Source organism: Tachypleus tridentatus, chromosome 7, assembly GCF_004210375.1.
Source record: "Tachypleus tridentatus isolate NWPU-2018 chromosome 7, ASM421037v1, whole genome shotgun sequence".
Classification (NCBI taxonomy): domain Eukaryota; kingdom Metazoa; phylum Arthropoda; class Merostomata; order Xiphosura; family Limulidae; genus Tachypleus; species Tachypleus tridentatus.
In genome coordinates, this window is record NC_134831.1 from 80,491,925 (window position 1) to 80,511,839 (window position 19,915).

Sequence of the window (19,915 nt, forward strand, 5' to 3'; positions counted from 1 at the left end):
CGTGAATGCGTTGACAAGTCTGGCATAGTAAGAGTGGACATTAGGATAAGGTAAAAAGCCAATTGTGCCAAAATGTTTCAGTAAGAAAAGTTGCAGGATATGACGTCTGCTGTATGACAGTGATGGTACCATTCCATGGCATGTGGAAGCCAATACGCTCATTAGTGTTTCTTTTTTCTGCCCGTACCATTCTTCTACCATTATTGCATGCATCAGGTTCCTTTATAAAAGTGGGATGTAATCTGGTTCCAGGTTCTCTGTAAATCTGTTTATTCTTGTTATCTAGCTGAGAGGTAGTGCGTGAATTCTCTGTGAATATAACATTATTCCTCATATCACTGGTATACTAGCCACGTTCTTCACATCACTTCTGGGGAATTGTTTGTGTCTTGCTGTGGATGGAATGCACCACAGTGAGCATTTGTTATACAAGTCAGCCTAATGAATCTGTTTCTAGCTGTTCGCCACAGTAGCTAACTTACTGTGCGCATCTGAATCAACTTTTTAGCTAGTACATATACGACAATAGCGATATAGAAATAATACTAAACACCTGCACATGTGTGTCAGATGTTCTTTCTTGCTCAGGTGTGTGAAAAACTGTGACATTAGTGTGGAAATAGTTCCACATGGTAATAACAATATTTTAATAACCTTGTGGCTAATTTTTAACAACGCGCTTAATTGACCAGTTTTCACTTACCTCTGTGCTTCTTAAAGGTATAGCTGAGAACATTACATTACATCCAAAATTTGGAACATTGTAAATTATGCGATTTATTCCTAAAAGTCAACTAGGACAAGATTGTGCGATACCAATATATATATAATATAAACTGAATGAGTAATCACAGGCATTTGAGAGTATCTGATTATCAGAGGACTGAAATACAGAACAATAACTGAAGGGATAGAACCCGCTTGTTTATTTCCGTGTAGCCCATCTGCAAAATATAATAAAAAAAATAGTGAAGTGTAAATGCTAGTGCAATTTTTTATTTTTTTATATTACTGGAGAATTTTGTTCAAAGCTCATTAATACATGTGTGCAAAAGTGATAAGGCTTAAAATAATTTTTTCAATAAAATTTAGAGTCATAGAACGTGTTATGATAGATTTATTCGAGTGCTGTAAGTGTAGCGCTAAATATCAACAGAACACGAGTTTCTAGTAACCAATTGATTTAATTTTATAACAACGGTTTTACTTTGTCAAGTTTATAGCGTTAGAATTTGTTTTATCGATTTAATTGTTTTGTGCGGTATATATAAATATAGCGCATGATTACTGGAATGAGATCTACTCGTTGGGACGTGTGTTGGTGTTGGTTTAGAATATATTCAATATTTTGGGTGACTTAATGTTAAAGCTTGTCATCTCTTGTAACAGTTTTTGGCATTCTTGTTGTAATAATAACGTTTTTGTCACTTTCCAATTGTCACAGAATTAAAAATATACTAGTATTTATATTATAACCAAATGTTAATTTTGAAGTCATTAATACACTTGGTAGGCAGAGAACATTATAGTCTATTGTGTAGTTTTATGCTTAATTCCAAACAATCAGTTAAAAAATATCTGATTTATACTGTTTTATTGAAGTTTAGGCTGGCCACTTCCTGTGTTTGAAGGTACCTATCTATAATGTGTGGTATAGTGTGGTAGAATTGTCATGCTGAAATAGGGATTGCCTTTTACCTCATAATTGATATTGCTAGTCTCATCAGTGTTTCTCCCAGTGGTACAACGGAATCTCTGCAAACTTACATCGCGAGAATCCGGGTTTCGATACACGTGATAGCCTATTGTATAGCTTTGGGCTTGATTACAAACAAGAAAGCAAACAAAACTCATCAGAGCAGTATTATATACAATGTTATAATTAAAAAAAACAATATTAGATCTTTGTTAAGAGAAAAAGCTAAGATAAGCCTGCATCATGATAATACTCACTCTAACCTTGCGTTTAGGAAGACATGGTCATATCCGAAGCACTTTATACATTGTTGTGAAACTTTGCCCTATTTATTCAACGTAAAGAACGGTAAGTAATAACCAATGTTACATATATACAGTTTTCTATTGTTCTTCATTGTATTTCTATCCCCTGATAGCCCTATTAGCAATGAGATCCAACTATTCGGTTTTGACCGAGGGGTTAATGGGTGGGGAGACATGATTATCTCTTTTTTTTCTAGTTTATGGATTCAAAGTTATAGCGAGTTTACACAGATGATCTCTATGTGTCTTTGCGCAAAAGTTCCAAAATGAACAAAAATAAATAAATAAAGGACATCAAAATAACATTAAGGTGCGAATTCACAAACAACAAAGTTTGTATGGAATATATCAGTTGACGAAGGACACACAGAGAAGTGGGAACAGACTTCAATCTTTATTTTATTGTTAAATTTTGCATAAAACTACTTCAGGACTAGCATAGACGAAGAGTGTGATGTGACCATCATTGTTTTGATACATCAGCGACCCCAAAGTATGGATCGCGACGAGAACCATAGAATCTCGGATCCACAATACGTCACACCAATCACTGGGTCGCGGTTGTTTGTTTACAAATGAATAAAATTGGTGTTAAAAGCAATTAATGATTACATATTCAAGCCTACAATGTTTGAAAGACTATATCATTTGTTGTTTGTAGTAGGAAAGTATTTGCTTGCAATGAACCAAAAAAGCAATAAATGAGAATATAAAATAAACAATAAAAACAGGTTACCGCAAATGAAAATTATCTCTTCAAATTGACATTCTATCTACAGCAATGTCCACATATTTGTATGAAAGCGTTGTAAAACCTAAGATGTGTATCTAGCTCAACAGTTCATACTGTAATGAAAACAAAATGAAATTTCTCTGATTCCCAAGCACAAAAAAGTAAAAATAGTCCTTTTGTTCACCTTGAATAAATAGCTGTCAAAACTAGTGTTTACACAAGCTATCTAATATGCACGTGCTAGTTTGATTGGTTGTTTAGAATTAAATACAAAGCTACACTATGATCTATTTGTTTTATGTCCACCACGGGTATTGAAACCTGGTTTCAATCGGGTTGAGTTCGCACACATATCTCTGTGCCACTGGAGGCTATGTGATAGTTAAGAAAGTTAACTTTAACATGTAGTGAGTGCTAACACCAGTAGTAGAAGAAATAAAATAATTTATGCACAATAAACACAAGAAAGCTCGAATAACATTAGAAAAACATGTCTCTAAAAAGATGATAAATAATAACTAAACACATAACATTAAAACACAAATACACAATAAATCAGTAAGAAGAAAACACTACTTTGTGTGGGTACAAATACTACTGGGGGTACAAATACTGTAGTTGCATAATCTGTATAATAGCAAACTGAAGCATATTGTTGACCTCACTATTGCAGTAACTATAGTATATATCATGTGACTGGTGTAATATTTTTTTCTTTTAAAGATATTGTGACTGGTGTTTTACATCACTAAAGTGGTATTATTTCTTCTCTAAAATCCTCTGAAAATTTAGGTTTCTGAATAGAACTTTATTCAAAACCTACTATTTCATAATAGTGTGTACTGCCCTTTACCCTTACGTACAATGAACAATGAAGAACATTTTACAACAAAAAAAAAGCAAAAGAGTAGGCAATAAGACAGTGTAGTGCAAACATCATTTGTTTGTTTGTTTTTTTCGAATTTTGTGCATAAAGCTACACGTGGGGTATCTGCGCTAGCTGTCCCTAATTTAGCAGTGTAAGACTAGAGGGAAGGCAGCTAGTCATCACCAACCACATCCAAATCTTGGGCCATTCTTTTGTCAACGAATAGTGGGATTGACCGTCATATATAACATCCCCACGGCTGAAAGGGTGAACATGTTTGGTGTGACGGAGATTCGAACCAGCGACCCTCAGATTATGAGTCGAGCGCCCTAACCACCTGTCTATGCCGGGCCAAGAGCGAAAATTAAAACAAACGAAAAACAAAACAGAGACGTGGCTAGGTAAAGAAAGAGAAAAAAAATTCGCCATCTCAACATGTTAATGTAAACATTTATATTTGACGATGTGTGAAAGGTTTAGACAGAAATAATGATTTTTCAGGCCTATAAAGTCCTGGGATTTATGTGTATTTAGTGTGTGTGTGTGTGTTTTCTTATAGCAAATCCACATTGGGCAATGTGCTGAGTCCACCGAGTGTATTTAGTGAAAAAATTCGCTGTGTTATTTTGAGCAGTAACTGATATTACTTAACATTTATCAAAATTCATTTTGAAAATTTATAAATGCTAGAAAATTTTGAGTATTCCTATTTATAATTAATATAGCTTACTTTGTAACTTTTAACCTTAAAGAAGGATCGATGACTGTATATAGCCGCCGCAACCATTATGTTCCAAACGCTGCTCATCCATACAACTTGACGACAAAGTCCTCACAATATTCTGTATGGTTCACTCCTCCCCTGAAACACCCATCCTCTTACAAAATGTTTACGCCAAACCCGTTTTTTATATGGACATTTTCAAGCATATAATATATCTTCAAGTCTCTAATTCTAATTTTAAAAGGTTAATGAAGGCGTTATAATCTCACCTCGAGTTGAAGGATAAGGTGAGGATTTTTCATACAATTGCCCCCTCCCTCCTAGTAGCACTGCAATGTGTCTGCAGGCTTATAACGCTATAATCCTGGTTTCGATATCTGTGGTGGGCAGAGCACAGATAGCCCATTGTGTAGCTTTGTGCTTAGTTACCAACAAACGAATAAATTCAACCAATTTCATAAGTTGTAAAGTAATGGACAATCAACAATAATGAAAGAAAAACAATACTTACTGTTTGTTTTTATACATTGATCTGACTTAATAATTTAAAGGAAATTATTAAGGAAGAGAAATATGTATACATATTAAAAGTCTGGTGATTAGGGCGCTCGATTCGCAAACTGCTGATCGCGGATCCAAATCTCTGTCACCGAATGTACTCGCCCTTTCAGCCGTGAGGGCGTTATATTGTAACGGTCAATTCCATTATTCAACGATAAAAGAGCAGTTCAAAAGTTGGTGGTGGGTGGTATTAACTAGCTGCCTTCCCTTAATCTACCACTAATTAATTAGGGACTGTTTGTTTGTGTAAAGTTAAGCACAAAGCAACACAATGAGCTATCTGTACTCTGACCACCAGGGATATCGAAATCAGGATTATAACGTTGTAAGTTTGCAGACATACTGTCGTGCCGCTTGGGGAAATTATGGAGGTGTAATATAAATAACCGCCCTCAAGTAGTTTTGTATGAGATTCAGAACAACCGAAACAAACTGTTTTGAAAAATGCCGAATCCTGGACACCATGCTTTCCACGAGCAAATCATGCATACGTTCCACTGAAAATTTAACTTCTGCTGTAAACTTAATTATGTTTTTTGGCTCTCCTTTATAAAAATATTCGCTGGTGAGTCACTGGTTAGTTACAAACGATAATTTGGGGCTTGACTTCTCTTGAGGGATAGAGTACAAATAGCCCATTGTGCAGTTTTGGGATTTAAAACAATACATTTGCATTGGTGCACATCCTATCCAAATCTGGTTTTGGTTATTATATTAATATTGAAGTCACACAAAAAAGTAATTCACAGATTACTTTTTTAATATTTTCTAATAATATGACTTACTTTTCAGTTTCTTCTGGCTCTTATATCATTGACCTTAGGCCTAGAAATTCGAGGAGAGATCGTTCGCGGATACCCATGTGTTCGTCGACTGAGTCAGCTCTACTGTCCTACACCGGGAACTCGCTACCCAAAGTAAGTGAGGTTTCATTAACAAAAAATCACTTATTGTTTCGATAATACAAAATGCATGACACGCGCTCATGATTTAAATGTAATGGGCCTTCAACCTAGTTCTACGTGCAATTAGAGACTACTTCTCAGAAATTTCATCGTAAGAAAAATGTTTTTTTTCCTGGACTAGATAAGAACTCTTACTTTATTTGAATAGGCTCACTTGTTTGGTTGTATTGAATTCAACAATTGATATAATGTGCAACGAGACATAATGGGAATTAAACTAGTGTAGAACAAAACAAGGGCTAACAACATTTTATTTGTTAAATGCCTTATATTTTTTATAACATATTGTTCATGTTGTTAAAAGTCTTGCATCCGTGAAACTTGCAAGTTTTCTTGTTTTTTAATTGTTTTTCTACTCATGGAATTTGATTATGATGGTATTTTTTAAAAATTTATTTCTATGTATTTGTTAGTTACATTATTTGTAATATATTTTTAACATTATGACCCTTCCAAGAAATGTAATTTTAACAACGGATTCCAATGCCTTAAACAAGAAATGGATCAAAGTCAAACCCATCCGTCTTTAAATTACTAAATTTAATTTTCCAGAAAGGAGACCGAAGGTTGCGTGGTGGGGTTATCTGTTTTAAACACTCTCATCATTTTACAGTGTGGTGTTGTCTGTCAGTCAGTATACATTAAAATGACGCGTGAAGGAGTTGCTTCTTATGTTCATTTTAATGTCGATGTTTGTTTAAGGAAACAGGTTTTTAGGTCGTTGAGAACCTGGGAAGGTCAAGCACATTTTGGACCTCTTTCTCGCTTTGATGATTTAAGAACTATTAAATGCTACTAGTAGTTTTTTAACACAAAAAACTGGTTGCATTTTTTCGCCTTTATAGGTTCATCTCTTTCAATATAATGCTACTAGTATTTAGTACATTTTAAAATTCTTTGTTTGATTTGACTACAAACTTTTGCAAACAATTCGTACTGTAGTATTTTGCTTCATTTAGTTTTTGTAAGGTCACAAACAGTTAAGAAATCAAATTACATTTGTTTACAAGAGATGTCCAGCACCGCGTATTAAAACATAAAATTCCCTTTTTAAATAACACGATGGTGTCTTAACTCTTGGTAAAATAATTTTAAAGTCTAGTACATGTGGCTTTATATCTATATAATGTATGACATAACCATCTATTTCTGTCAATAGATCATTTATGTATAAATGTTTATTAAAGTAGCGGAACGAACAATCTATCAATCTATCTTTCAGTGGAAATAGGCTTTATGTGTATAAGTATGTAAAAGTGTTAAGTTTCTGGATGTTATTACACTGAAGGCTGTGGTTAGTACTGAATTTTGTATTGTTTAGAATTTTTTATAGATCTGTTTTTGCTCCATTTAATTATGTTGGACATACATATTCTATTACCAGTCTAACATACTGTTTATAAATTGTTATAATATTTTCTGTGGACGCTCCTATGTTCTTGCTGTTAATCTATTAAAATAGTTTGCTCGCTGCAACACTTTTTTTTTTTTTTTAATACAATTTCGGACATGTGTTTTCTTCAAGTTAAGTTGAATCATACGTTAGGCCTAAACATTTTTCTGAGAAACTGGTATCAAGTAGAGCTCCACGCAGTTGTAATTTAGGAGAGTTTCTGTGTCATGTAAGAGATTTTCGAATAATATGAGTTTTGATTCTATATTTCTGACAGTACTCAACGACTTGATTTAAAACTGATTGTAAATTGTTTGATACTTGAGTTTGCGCTCTTCCAGAGAGTCACATCGGCATCACACTATGAAGTTAAACTACAGTTAATACCGTTTAATGGCATGTTGCTTACATACATGATGTTCAGGCTAGGACTAACTACCCCTCCCTAAGAAACACCCGCCTCTGGGGCAAAATACTCCAAGTAGGAGTCCACAATATTTACTCTACATTTTTGTCGTCAAGAAAGTTGGACAACCAGTGAATAAATCCTATTGGTAATTCCAGTTATTTTCATTTTAATCTTGAACCATTATATCCCACTGCGTCAAATGCTTTCTCAGTATCGAGGAAAAAAACGAAAGTGCATATCGTTTGGTTAAAGCTATCTACTTCAGGTTCAGTAAGCCAAACTGAATAATCAATTGTTTTCCGAAATTTTCTAAAACCATTTTGAACGTCGAATAATTATGATGTGATCTATATAAAAGTTGAGATCCTCGTGCTAATTAAAATGTTGCCTAGACAACGAGTTAAACTGATCGGTTTGTAACTTTCAGGCTTATTCTTTGTTTTTCCTTCTTTCAAGAACATAAGTACATGGCTCGGCATGGCCTGGTGGGTTAAGGCGTGCGACTCGTAACTTGAGGGTCTCGGGTGTTTGCATCCACATCGCACCAAACATGCTCGCCTTTTCAGCCGTGGGGGCGTTATAATGTGACGGTCAATCCCACTAGTCGTTTGTAAAAAGAGTAACCCAAGAGTTGGCGGTGGGTGGTGGTGACTAGCTGCCTTCCCTCTAGTCTTACACTGCTAAATTAGGAACGGCTAGCGCAGATAGCCCTCGAGTAGCTTTGCGCGAAATTCAAAAAACAAAACAAACGTAAGTACATTTGCTTTCTTCCAAGAGGCAGGTATGTTTCCTGAATTTAAGGATGGATTAAATACAGCTGTTAAATGGTCAAACAATCTCTGAATATATTTTTTTAACAGTATTGTTTGTATTTCATCTTTTGGTGGTGCTTTATTTATTTTTATATGTTATATAGATAGAATAACCTCTGGTTTAGTTATTATGTTTATGATGTTTTGTTCTGGATCGTGATTATTATTTTGGTAGAATGTTGTAGTAGACATAAATGTTGGTGTTTGTAACTTATGTACTATATTGTATAAATTATTATTCCTGTCTGGTTCTTGTTGTGTTTTGAACTTTGTTTAATTAGTTTTTAAAAGCTTCTACTTACTGTTTATTTGATATAATAGTGTAAAGTTGGATAATTTGTATTTTGATAGTTTGTAAGTATTTTTAAATGTGTACAAAATTTCCTAGAGTCAGTATATTAATTTGTCTTGGTTTAATCAGTAACTGTCCTACCTGTCTTGGTTTAAACAGTAACTGTCCTACCTGTCTTGGTTTAAACAGTAACTGTCCTACCTGTCTTGGTTTAAACAGTAACTGTCCTACCTGTCTTGGCTTAATCAGTAACTGTCCTACCTGTCTTGGTTTAACTGTTTAATTATATTTCTTATGAAGTTAATTTGTGTTTTCATATTTGAATCTTCTGTATCTATGTAATGTCTTCTGTCTAACCTTCTTATAATAATCATGTTTGTTATATGTACATGTGGTTTTTATTTTGTGTAATAATTGTATGATTGTTGTTTTGGTATTGGTTTATTTATTAATCGCATTTGTTAGACACTCGGAGGTTGTTTGACAGTATACATCAATACCTGATGGTTCTTGTACAATGTCAACTACTAAATATGATAAGTAATTTATCTAATTCATTTGCATATTTAGACAGATTAGCTTTCCGATAATTAACTTTAGTTTTATTATTGGTTGATTGTGATGATGTGTTTTATTGAAGACCCAGGTTATTGGTAGGTGATCACTATTTACATACTTTTAACACAAAAATTTGAACATTTGTTTGCTAGTTCTATTGTATTAATACATAGATCCAATACATCACTTATGTGGTATACGTTACTGGTATGGGCAGGAGTGTTGTCGTTTAACAACACACAGCCAGAATAATTTAAGTTTAAAAGACTTATTCCATTTGGTGTTGTTGTATTACAGCAACAATTTTTATGTTTACTGTTAAGATCACTTATTAATATTGGCTGTTTATTATTTTATATTAATTTGTACGAAAATTGGGTATCTGATATTTTAGATGGAGTATAGTACATACCAGCTAATATTATTATTTAATTATCTGATACGTCAACATCTGTGGTAATATTTTCGATACTATTTTGAATATTCAGTTGTGTAACAGAAAGAGCAGATTTATGCAATAATGCTGTGTCTATATCCTGGTCATTTTTGTTTATTCTATCTACTCTTAAGGCGATTTATCCCGAAAATTTAGGTCAAGTTTTGTTTACAATGCATAGTCTCAGTAATTACTTCAATGTCATGATTAGTCTGTATTATAAGGTTTTCGATCTCGTGTCTCTTGGAAGTAAGACCATTTTGGATGTTTATGTTAAGAATGGGCCCATGAATGTTTATACTGTATGTAATATTACTGATGTTATGTTGATTTTTGATATGTTTATAATGAATGTAATACAGTCTTGTTTCTTTTCTCGATTTTGATGCTGTGTAAAGAACTCGAGAAAAATATTTTAATAGTCTCTGTTATTGGGCTATTATCTGATGATTGTTTGCGATTTTGTACTGTTGTTGTTGGTACTTTGAGTTTCATTTACTATTACTTGTTGTTCTGTTTTGTTGCTTATTAACTTGTTCTGTACTATTTGTGGGTTTCTGTTGTAGATGTTGTTCAATTACCTTATGTTGTTGTGGCTGTTTTTTTTTGCATAACTGTTGTAAGAAGTAGTGTCTGTTGTTGTGGCTGTGTTGTTAGTGTGGTTTGTTGTATGGTGTTTGTTACAGGTATAACACAAAGGTTTACTGTATTCCAATGTACAGATACATGTGAGGTGGTTACCAACATATCCGACACAACGTGGTAACGACTTGCATACTGTCACCACGAGACCATAAAGTTGACAGTTGAAGTATTGTATAATAACCATGGCCGGTGTTTTTTTTTCTTCTACTTCAAACTTCTGTTACTAGAGGTGATATAATTAGTTATCTGTTCCTTAATGTCGATTTGTGTTGTCTGTGTAGACTTTGATAATGTTACTAGGTTGTTGTATTCTACTTTAAATTATTCTTTCGATGTTTATGTATAGAATCTGTATTCTTGTGACTTCATCTTCAGTGTCTTCTGTGTTAATGGAATAGTGTATCCACATGAATATGAAAGACTGTTTATTGGGTTTCATACCAAGTATGTATATTTTAATGTTACTAGAACTAAAGGTGTCTTTCAGCCATTCTGCTAGCAAAACATTTAAGTCTTCAGCCCTTTTAACGAGGTCTCCACCCGTAACCAAACGTTTGATAGTGGATATATTTGTGTTTGATTTTTGTTTCCTTATTTCTATAGCTAATTGTGGTTCTTTATACGAACCAGGTATTCCTTCTATTATAATGGCATGTTTAGGTGTTTAGCTTGTGTTGTCTGTGTTGTTCCTTCTTCATCCTGTTGTTTAGTGTTTGTGTCCATTGTGTGTTTATCCAAAGTGGTTTTACTTTCATTTACTTGTTAGTTTGATTTTACAATTTTATTGATCGATTATTCATCGCTTAAAATAGTTTTGATAGAGTTCTGGTTTTACACAGAACTTGTATCTCTTTCTGTTCTTGTTGTTACTTTACCCAGCTGTAATTTAACACAACTAATTATATTATCCAGGTCTAAACTAGTAGCACGTTCGTAACATTGGTATCATCCACACTAAACTAATCTAAGTAGGAAAAGGTCAATGGCTTGTTTAAATCACTCGAAAACCCGTTTACTATAGTCTTCTTTTTCATTTTGAGTGTTACGGTAAACCCGAACCAAGGGTAAGCGTTGAATTTTGTTAAGACTTGTTGTTTTAAGGTCTTGACAAGAGACCAATGAAAGTAATCAGATGTATATGTAGATTCTTCTAGCAGAAATATGTTATCGGTCACAGCCAGTGCTGGATGATGTAGCTATAGACCTAACCCTAATCGTCCATTGAAGAAATACTTATTCAATGATGGTTAGGCCCGTTTGAGAGGAACGAACCTATACGTTTCAGAGAAAACAAATACATGTATTTACTATTCGAAACTCAACGCACGAATCCTTCGTTCACGTACATAACTTATACTGTTAAATCTCTATTACAAAATTCCCGCCTGTTTACTGAAGTTGTACAAGATTCTCGAGTGTAAGAATCAACAATATATGTGTGTATATAAAAATTGGTGTTTCGTCTTAACAATATATGTGTGTATATAAACCTTGGAAGCTAGAACCGTGATTAACGCTTATCAATCGGGAAACTACAGACATTTGACTATAAACATTTATAAATTTCGAACATTAAAAACCGTTTACCTTTAGCAGATTCATACTAGAATTTAGAATTTTTACAAAGACATATAACTTCAGGAGTTAAAAATTTCACCTTTAACAAAGAGAAAAGAACTAGCTAGCTTCTGCTAAGTGAAACGTATCCATATCAACTCGAAATTAATTCACTCTTCGTGAACCCTCGATAAGTTATGAAAGACATCCCAGACCAAATGGAAGATTCAATATAATTTGTAAGTTTGTAAAACTTGTGTACATTGATCATTATTTGTTATAACTGTTATTGTAAATTGCGTTGTTGTTTATAATAATAAAATATATTTGTATTGAATAAAAAACTGTTAGTATCATTCTTGTTGGCAAGCATCATAAAATGGATACACATTGACATTTATAATATCGTATAACTCAGGTTTAAGCTATTTAAATTTGCAATACATAACATACGTCATACAAGAGACGTATTGCAACATATACTGTCGTGACGTCAGTAACACTTGCGCATGTCAAGAATCACGAGAAGAATTATGCACCCTGTAGCGGCTACAACACAGCATGACATATTAACTTGAAAAGCAAGAAATAAAAATATTTGTTTTTTTTAATTTTGATTTTAGTTACTCTTGAAACAGAACACTTTCAGGGACCCTGGGGAAGTGCGTCTAATATTTCGTCATAGACTATTATAATTTAGACGTTTGTATATCGTTGTCTGGTGTTAGGAAGATTTACGTCACACTTTGAGCCGGAGTGAGTGTGTCAGATGAGAATGTCGAGTTGTTGATTTATTGAGTGTCTTGATGCATAATTTAGTCTGTTATTATATTACTGTCAACCAGTTAGTTAGCTCAGTGTTGTAACTTGTGATTTTTTTATGTTTGTGATGGTCAACAAGAGATGCAATATTAACAAATAACTGTAAATTCTACATAAACATTGTTTATTTGTAAAATTAGGCTTATCATCTCTTATCTGTTATTTTTACAGAATAGCCCCTCGTAAACACAAAAGAAAAAACTCGATCAACTACAGAAACTTTTATAATTACAGTTAAAAACATGAACAGTACAGAATTATGAAACAAGAAAATATAACAGAGTATGGTTTCCTAGTGATGCTAAAAATTGTAAACCGATTTGATCATGAATACGATGCTACATAATATATATTTGTCTTCAGAAAATATGTAAGCCAACTTGTTCATGAATACAGTGATACATAATAAATATTTGCCTTCAAAAAATATATATGTAAACTGATTTGTTCCTGAATACGTCGCCAAATAATACGTATTTGTCTCAGAAAAATATGTAAACCGATTTGTTCGTGAATAAATACGATATTTAGTGTGTGACTGTTCTTTTTCATTGAATAGAGCGAAAATTGGAAAGTTTATTGACGAAAACAAAGCATTAATACGGCGTATGTTTGGAGAATACACTTTTACCCCAGCCGACAACTATACCTTGCCATACCTGTATCAGTACGAAACCTACGATGGGCATATTCTTCACACACGGACAGAAAGAGCTACCAGCCAGACGTCCTTCACGAGGTCTTCAAATAAGTAAGTAATCCCAGTGGTTCTTTAAATGGATTTGACAAACAATTACTTTTATTTGTATTTGCACCAAGAGCCAGAAAGTGATTTCCAGAGTAGGTAGAGCAGCAAGGGTTTTTCAGAACTGTACATTTGACCAGATGTGTTATACAGTTACACAAGTTGATACACAGTGAAGCTGGGTTGTACTAAACGTTTTTAACGATATTTTGCTCCCCGTACGATTTCAATTATGTGCTGTAATTGGTTCCGAAAACTCTGAGAACGGTGTTTTAACCGGGAAGGTTTTACACACATACACAGCCGAGATACAATATTGTAGAAGACCTGTACAGGTCTTCCTAACCAAACAAAAGTGTAATTTCTTTTTATTCCCGTTTCTAATGTGCAGGTTAAGTGCCTTAGCGTTTTACTAGAATTGCAAAATAACTGATGAACTATACGTTAACTTATTGGCATAATAGCACGACATGTAGTGAACTGCACAAGAACACTGGTTCTTGTTCAATATAACGCTAGATTTGCCAGTCAGTTTTTATGGCTTTTTTGTTTTATTCATAAGATTTAAACTTACGCAAAACAGTTTAATTAAAGGAAATTACTTTTGAATTAGAAATGGCTGTCAAATTTAGATTACAATAATAATGTGCTCCAGTTTGCAATAATTAGTTTACAGAAAAAAAAAGGCTCAGCATGGCCAGGTGGTTAAGCCACTCGACTCGTAATCCGAGGGTTGCGGGTTCGAATCCCCGTTACATCAAACATGCTTACACTTTCAGCCGTGTAACATAATATAACGGTCAATCCCACTATTCGTTGGTAAAAGAGTAGCCCAAGAGTTGGCCGTGGGTGGCGATGACTAGTTGCCTTCCCTATAGTCTTACACTGCTAAATTAGGGATAGTTAGCGCAGATAGCCCTTGTATAGCTTTGCGCGAAATTCAAAACAAACCAAGTCAATTTATAGAAAAAAAAATATTACCAACAAAATTTAATAAAACTATATATTTCAGTATTTTATGAACTAGTTAAAAAGTGTAGTCAAACTGTTCTGAGTGTTATATTGTAGAAGCACTTAAATATAATAAAATTTTCAACAACGAGTCAATACTTGAAGAGCTAGTAATGGTATCTATTATTATGAAATATATAAATATGTTTACTGTATTGGAAAAACATAATATTGAAAAATACTTTCAGAAAGATAGAGATTCTTTAACTGCAGGCTTGGTAGTTGAAACGCTCGAATCGTAATCTGAGGGTCACGGGTTCGAATCCCTATCCCCCTAAACATGCTTAACCCTTGAATCGAATTGGCGTTAGAATTTGACGGTTAATCCCACTATCCATTGGTAAAAGAGAGACCAAAGAGTTGGAAGTGGGTGGTGATGAATTCCCTTTCAGTACTAAATTAGGTACGGCTAACGCAGATAACATTTGTGTAGCTTGGCACGAAATTCAAAGCAAACCATTTTTAATTGCGATTTATAAATTTTGTAACTCAAGTGTTTTCAAAGCATCGTGAAAATATTATTCCCATTTAACGTCTTAAAAATGCAAGTTTAACTTTTGAAATTGTATTGATTATCGAGTTTATTTAATTACGCCCCCTAGTGGCACAGCAGTATTTCTGTGAACTCTCACCGCTAAAATCCGGATTCAGATACCCGTGATGGGTAGAGCACATATAGTCCATGGTGTAGCTTTATGCTTAATTTCGAAAACAAACAGACAATTCTTTAGTTATGATTTACGAAACAGCATTTACTATTTCTAGACATTTTATAATAAAACGAAACATCACAGGACGTTAAACGATTTCATGTAAATACACTCTAACTTCACGAATAATACAACGGAAAATAGTTGATTTTTTCATTTTTCTTACTGGAAACACTTCGTAAATATATCTTATTTGGATTCTGACTTTATCTACACAATGAAAACTGTAGTATCTCTTAAATCTAAACGAACAGCTTGAATCTACGTTTTAAGTTAAAGGAAGGCTGGTTATTGAGGCAAATGTAATTTTATCAGTTTACGTTTTAACCTGCAGAGTAGACGCTTGTGAATCAGCAGTGGAAATTGTGACACCGTACTGGGCATCCAACAGCGCAGGAAAGATACGAGCTGTAGTTAACACTCAACATCTTCAACAAGCGATTCAGCAAGAAGTTTGTCAGTAAGTATCATAACTTACTCCCGAGGCTTAGAGTAGGCCCGGCACGGCCAAATGCATAAGACACTCGAGTCGTAATCTGAGGGACACGGGTTCGAATCCCCGTCACACCAAACATGCTCGCCCTTTCAACCGTGGGGGCGTTATAATGTGACGGGCAATCCCATTATTCGTTGGTAAAAGAGTAACCCAAGATCTGGCGGTGGGTGATGGTGACTAGCTGCTATCCTTCTAGTCTTAGAATGCTAAATAGGGACGGCCTACGCAGATATTTTTCGTGTAACTTTGGACGAAATTCAAGACAAACTAAATCAAACCCGAGGTTTAGGCTTCATTTGTTTTGTATGAAAATACCGTGTAGACTTCAAACAAAGGTTACGGTAAATATATTCGATTATGTGGTTATTTTAAGAGTGGCAAGCTGTCCTGTGAAGTTATATGGAGAAGTGAGAGCGATTTGAACTAATTATTCTGCTTGCCACGATAATGCTCTTGCCAAGTAAGAAATAACATCCCGAATCCTGTCCTGATAAGAAATACTTCAGCATGAAATAATCTTCGTATTGATGACTGGAAAAGATAAATAAATTTTAATGCGTGATGGTCTAATTATTTACCTATGATGGGGCGGCAGAGAGGACAGAAATACTGTAAGGCTATAGCTTGCTACTTATACTATGTAGCAAAATTTTTACTATTTGTTGTTCCTGGGCAGAAAGTGTTATTTCCCAATTGCTTATGCCTAAATTAAATGGAAAAGACCTATTTTTCTCTTCAAACTTTACTTTTGTGACCTGGGAACGTATAACGGAAACATGATGGGAGACTATTTGGGGGCTAATACGTGAAAGTGATTTACATTACAGTCGCAAATCTCGAAAAACTACTCACTTCTAAACATTTTTGTATAACTTTTAGTATAAATACATGTAAATCTTTATTCACATGTTGTTTCATTCAGACCTTATGTAAATGAAAATGTGCAAATTTGCCCGTTTTTACATAGAATATAGGTTGATTTCTAAATTTCATTATCAGGTCACAAAAGCAAAGTTTGAAGGGAATAATGGCTATTTTCTGTACTTTTACAACATAGACTATTAAGAAATAACACATACTATCCAGGAACAAAATTTGTGTCACATAGTGTTATGTGGCTTATATTAAGAGGATATTCAGTGGTTGTTATTTTTAAAGCTGAAGTGCCATTTTAATCTATGACATTTTAAAAGTCACATTTTAACTGAGTGTTATGACATACCCGTTTGATAAGTTTCTTATTATTTGTGTAACTGTAAGTAGGATATGACTTAAGTAAATTTTCTTTGAAATATTTAGCATGACAACAGATGGGGTATTTAGTTTGCGGTTTTTGTGTAAATGATTTTATTTAGAAACGACAACGGAAAACAATTTTCCAAAGCAATTTTTTTCTGATTTCTTCATATTTTAAAGCAGTGATTTAATCGGATTTTCTTGAAAGATTGAGGAACTGAAATGTTCATACGGTGAACAAAGTTTATCATAAATCCACATTCATTGGATTTTATTCACATCTTGCTGACATTAAAGATTGCATCATAGCATTTAAATTACTCAAAACTGTTTTTAAACACCCCGTCTCCATCAGTATAAATATGCAAATTACGTAAACAGTCAATCACTCCGTCTCCATCAGTATAAATATGCAAAATACGTAAAATCAGTTAAACACTTTGTCATCATCAGTATAAGCACATAAAATACGTTAAAACTGTTATTAAACAACATGGCTCCATCAGTGTAAACACTCAAAATACGCAAACTTTTATTAAACACTCCGTATCTGTCACTATCAATGTTTAACCCGTATCTTTGATTTATGTATTATTTATGTATTTATATATTATATCAGGTTTTGTTCAGTTAAAATCAGTCGCAAATGCTCATCGTGTAACTGATATCGCATTCTTCTTTGACAACGCTTCAGATTTTGCTGTAAATAAATCGCACCTTAGATTTATAAATAACAATTTAAACACCAGCATTTATATCTGTTTAGAAAATAATCTTTGTTCATCAGAATCAGAAATATTTATTGTTTCGACTTTTGACAAAACAAACTTCAACTCTACACGGTGCTCCACAAACCTCAAGTTGTGTCAACTTTGTATTTTACACGGTGCTCCACAAACCTCAAGTTGTTGTCAAACTTTGTATTTTACACGGTGCTCCACAAACCTCAAGTTGTGTCAACTTTGTATTTTACACGGTGCTCCACAAACCTCAAGTTGTGTCAACTTTGTTTCACGTTTTGCGCTGCTAATCATAATATTTCACGGAAATGTTAGATTTTAATTTCTAAATGAACTAAAACAGTTGATTAATTTGAATAAAGTCGCGACCTAAAATTTGTAGAAACGATATATATATGAAAAAATAAATAAAAACGTTTTTTTATAATCATATGAATCGGGTTAAGAAAAAGCGGTTTAATTATTTATTTATATGCTCTATGCTTCCACTTCTATTAAGATTAATTCCGCATAGACTAAAAATAGGTTTTTGAAATACCCAAGAAAATTAAATTTGAAAACTTACAATTAGTAATGTATACTGAATGGGGGAATATCAGTTTATGTAGTGTTCATTGTCTTGCCACAACACGAATAAAAAATTAGTCTATTTTCGTTTCTATTCTACATAGTCGCATTCTGGGACAACGGTAAGGCTCAGAGTTTATAACTCTAAAACCAGAGATACGATTTTCTTTGATGGATATAGCAGATAACCAGATATGGTTTTGCTGTAAGAAAAACACACACACTCTGTTTTATATAAAGACAGTGTATGAAATTATTGGTTTGTGGTCTGTAATATATCTCTGAAATCCACTTGTAGAACGTCAGTACTTCTCTCTTTAAAAAATAGTCATTATTTATGCTATGTATTTTATTAACGTGTGATGAAGCATGACATTTTTTATAGTTACTAACTGAATACTGAATTACTTACTTGTTTTCTTTTTTTCTGATTCAGATCAGAACAGACAAAGAGATGTGAGAATGACTGTTCCTGTGAACAGAAGTACAAGTGGCATAGATTGTTGACTTACGATCCTGATGACGATTGTAAAGGGATATTCATGGACTGGTTTCTGTTTCCATCTTGTTGTGCATGTCGATGCGAAAACACAGTCAGTAAATGAGTCAACCAGTACTTTTTTGTTGTTGTTGTAAATTTCAAACACGAGGGACAATATGCAGCCGAGTTCTGGGACAGAAACACAAAGCCGAACTGTCCACCATGCAAATGTTTTCATTAAATTAACATAGTATGCGACATACTGTGTTCATCATTTAATATTAAAGGCAGTTTGTTTTATTTTTTAGCCAGCTAGTCAGTGTGGTTGATAAAATATTTAATGTTATTCTACAAAATGTATGTTGGGGACAGCTTTGAAAACACACTCACCTTTGATGTTACAAGAAATCGTGACTTTTTTTAAAAAGCTTCTAATGGCACAGTGGTATGGCTGCGTACCTGCAATGCTAGAATCCGGGTTTCGATAAACGTGATGAACAGAGACCAGGTAAGTTATTGTATTGCTAAACTTGAAAGAAATTTCCTAAAAATTCTTCCGAAATAAACAGTGCATTTATGCAGGTAATAAGAGAATTTCACTACTTTAAATTTGTTAAAACGATTATCGTAATTTGTTTCGAATTTCGTGCAAAGTTACATGAGGGCTATCTGTGCTACTCGTCCCTAATTTATCAATAAAAGACTAGATAGAGGGAAGGCAGTTAGTCATCACCACCAACTCTTGGAGTACTCTTTTACCAGCGTATAGTAGAATTGACCGCCACATTATAACACTCTCACGGCTTAAAGGGCAAGCATGTTTGGCGTGACGAAGATTCGAACCCGCGACTCTCAGATTACGAGTCGAGTGCCCTAACCACCTACCCATGCTGGTCCTGTGTTAAGAAAAGAAAATGTATATGGAGAATTAAATAAGCAGAATCTTAAAAATCTTTGTTCTTATTAGGTAGTATACAATACTTATAACACACAGAATTAAAGTTTACGATTTCCTCATTTGTGAACAGCTATTACAAAAGTTATAAAACTGAAATGATATAAAGTAATACACTAACAGCTACTTACGTTACACAAAGTATAGTTTGAGATGCAAGGCTTGGATTTATCTGTCCATTTCACGTAAGTGTTGAGA

At 33.8% G+C, this 19,915-nt stretch overlaps 1 protein-coding gene across 1 annotated transcript in view; it reads left to right on the top strand.

The window, feature by feature from the left end:
* LOC143256057 (protein spaetzle 3-like) overlaps positions 1-19,069 on the top strand; it is a 31,237-nt gene extending 12,168 nt beyond the window's left edge. The window contains exons 2-5 of the mRNA XM_076512728.1: positions 5,680-5,804; positions 13,336-13,527; positions 15,577-15,702; positions 18,718-19,069. Of these exons, the coding sequence (XP_076368843.1) occupies positions 5,680-5,804; positions 13,336-13,527; positions 15,577-15,702; positions 18,718-18,886 (612 nt within the window). The 3' untranslated portion in view covers positions 18,887-19,069. The remainder of the gene's footprint in view (positions 1-5,679; positions 5,805-13,335; positions 13,528-15,576; positions 15,703-18,717) is intronic.
* The last annotated feature ends 846 nt before the right edge of the window (positions 19,070-19,915 follow it).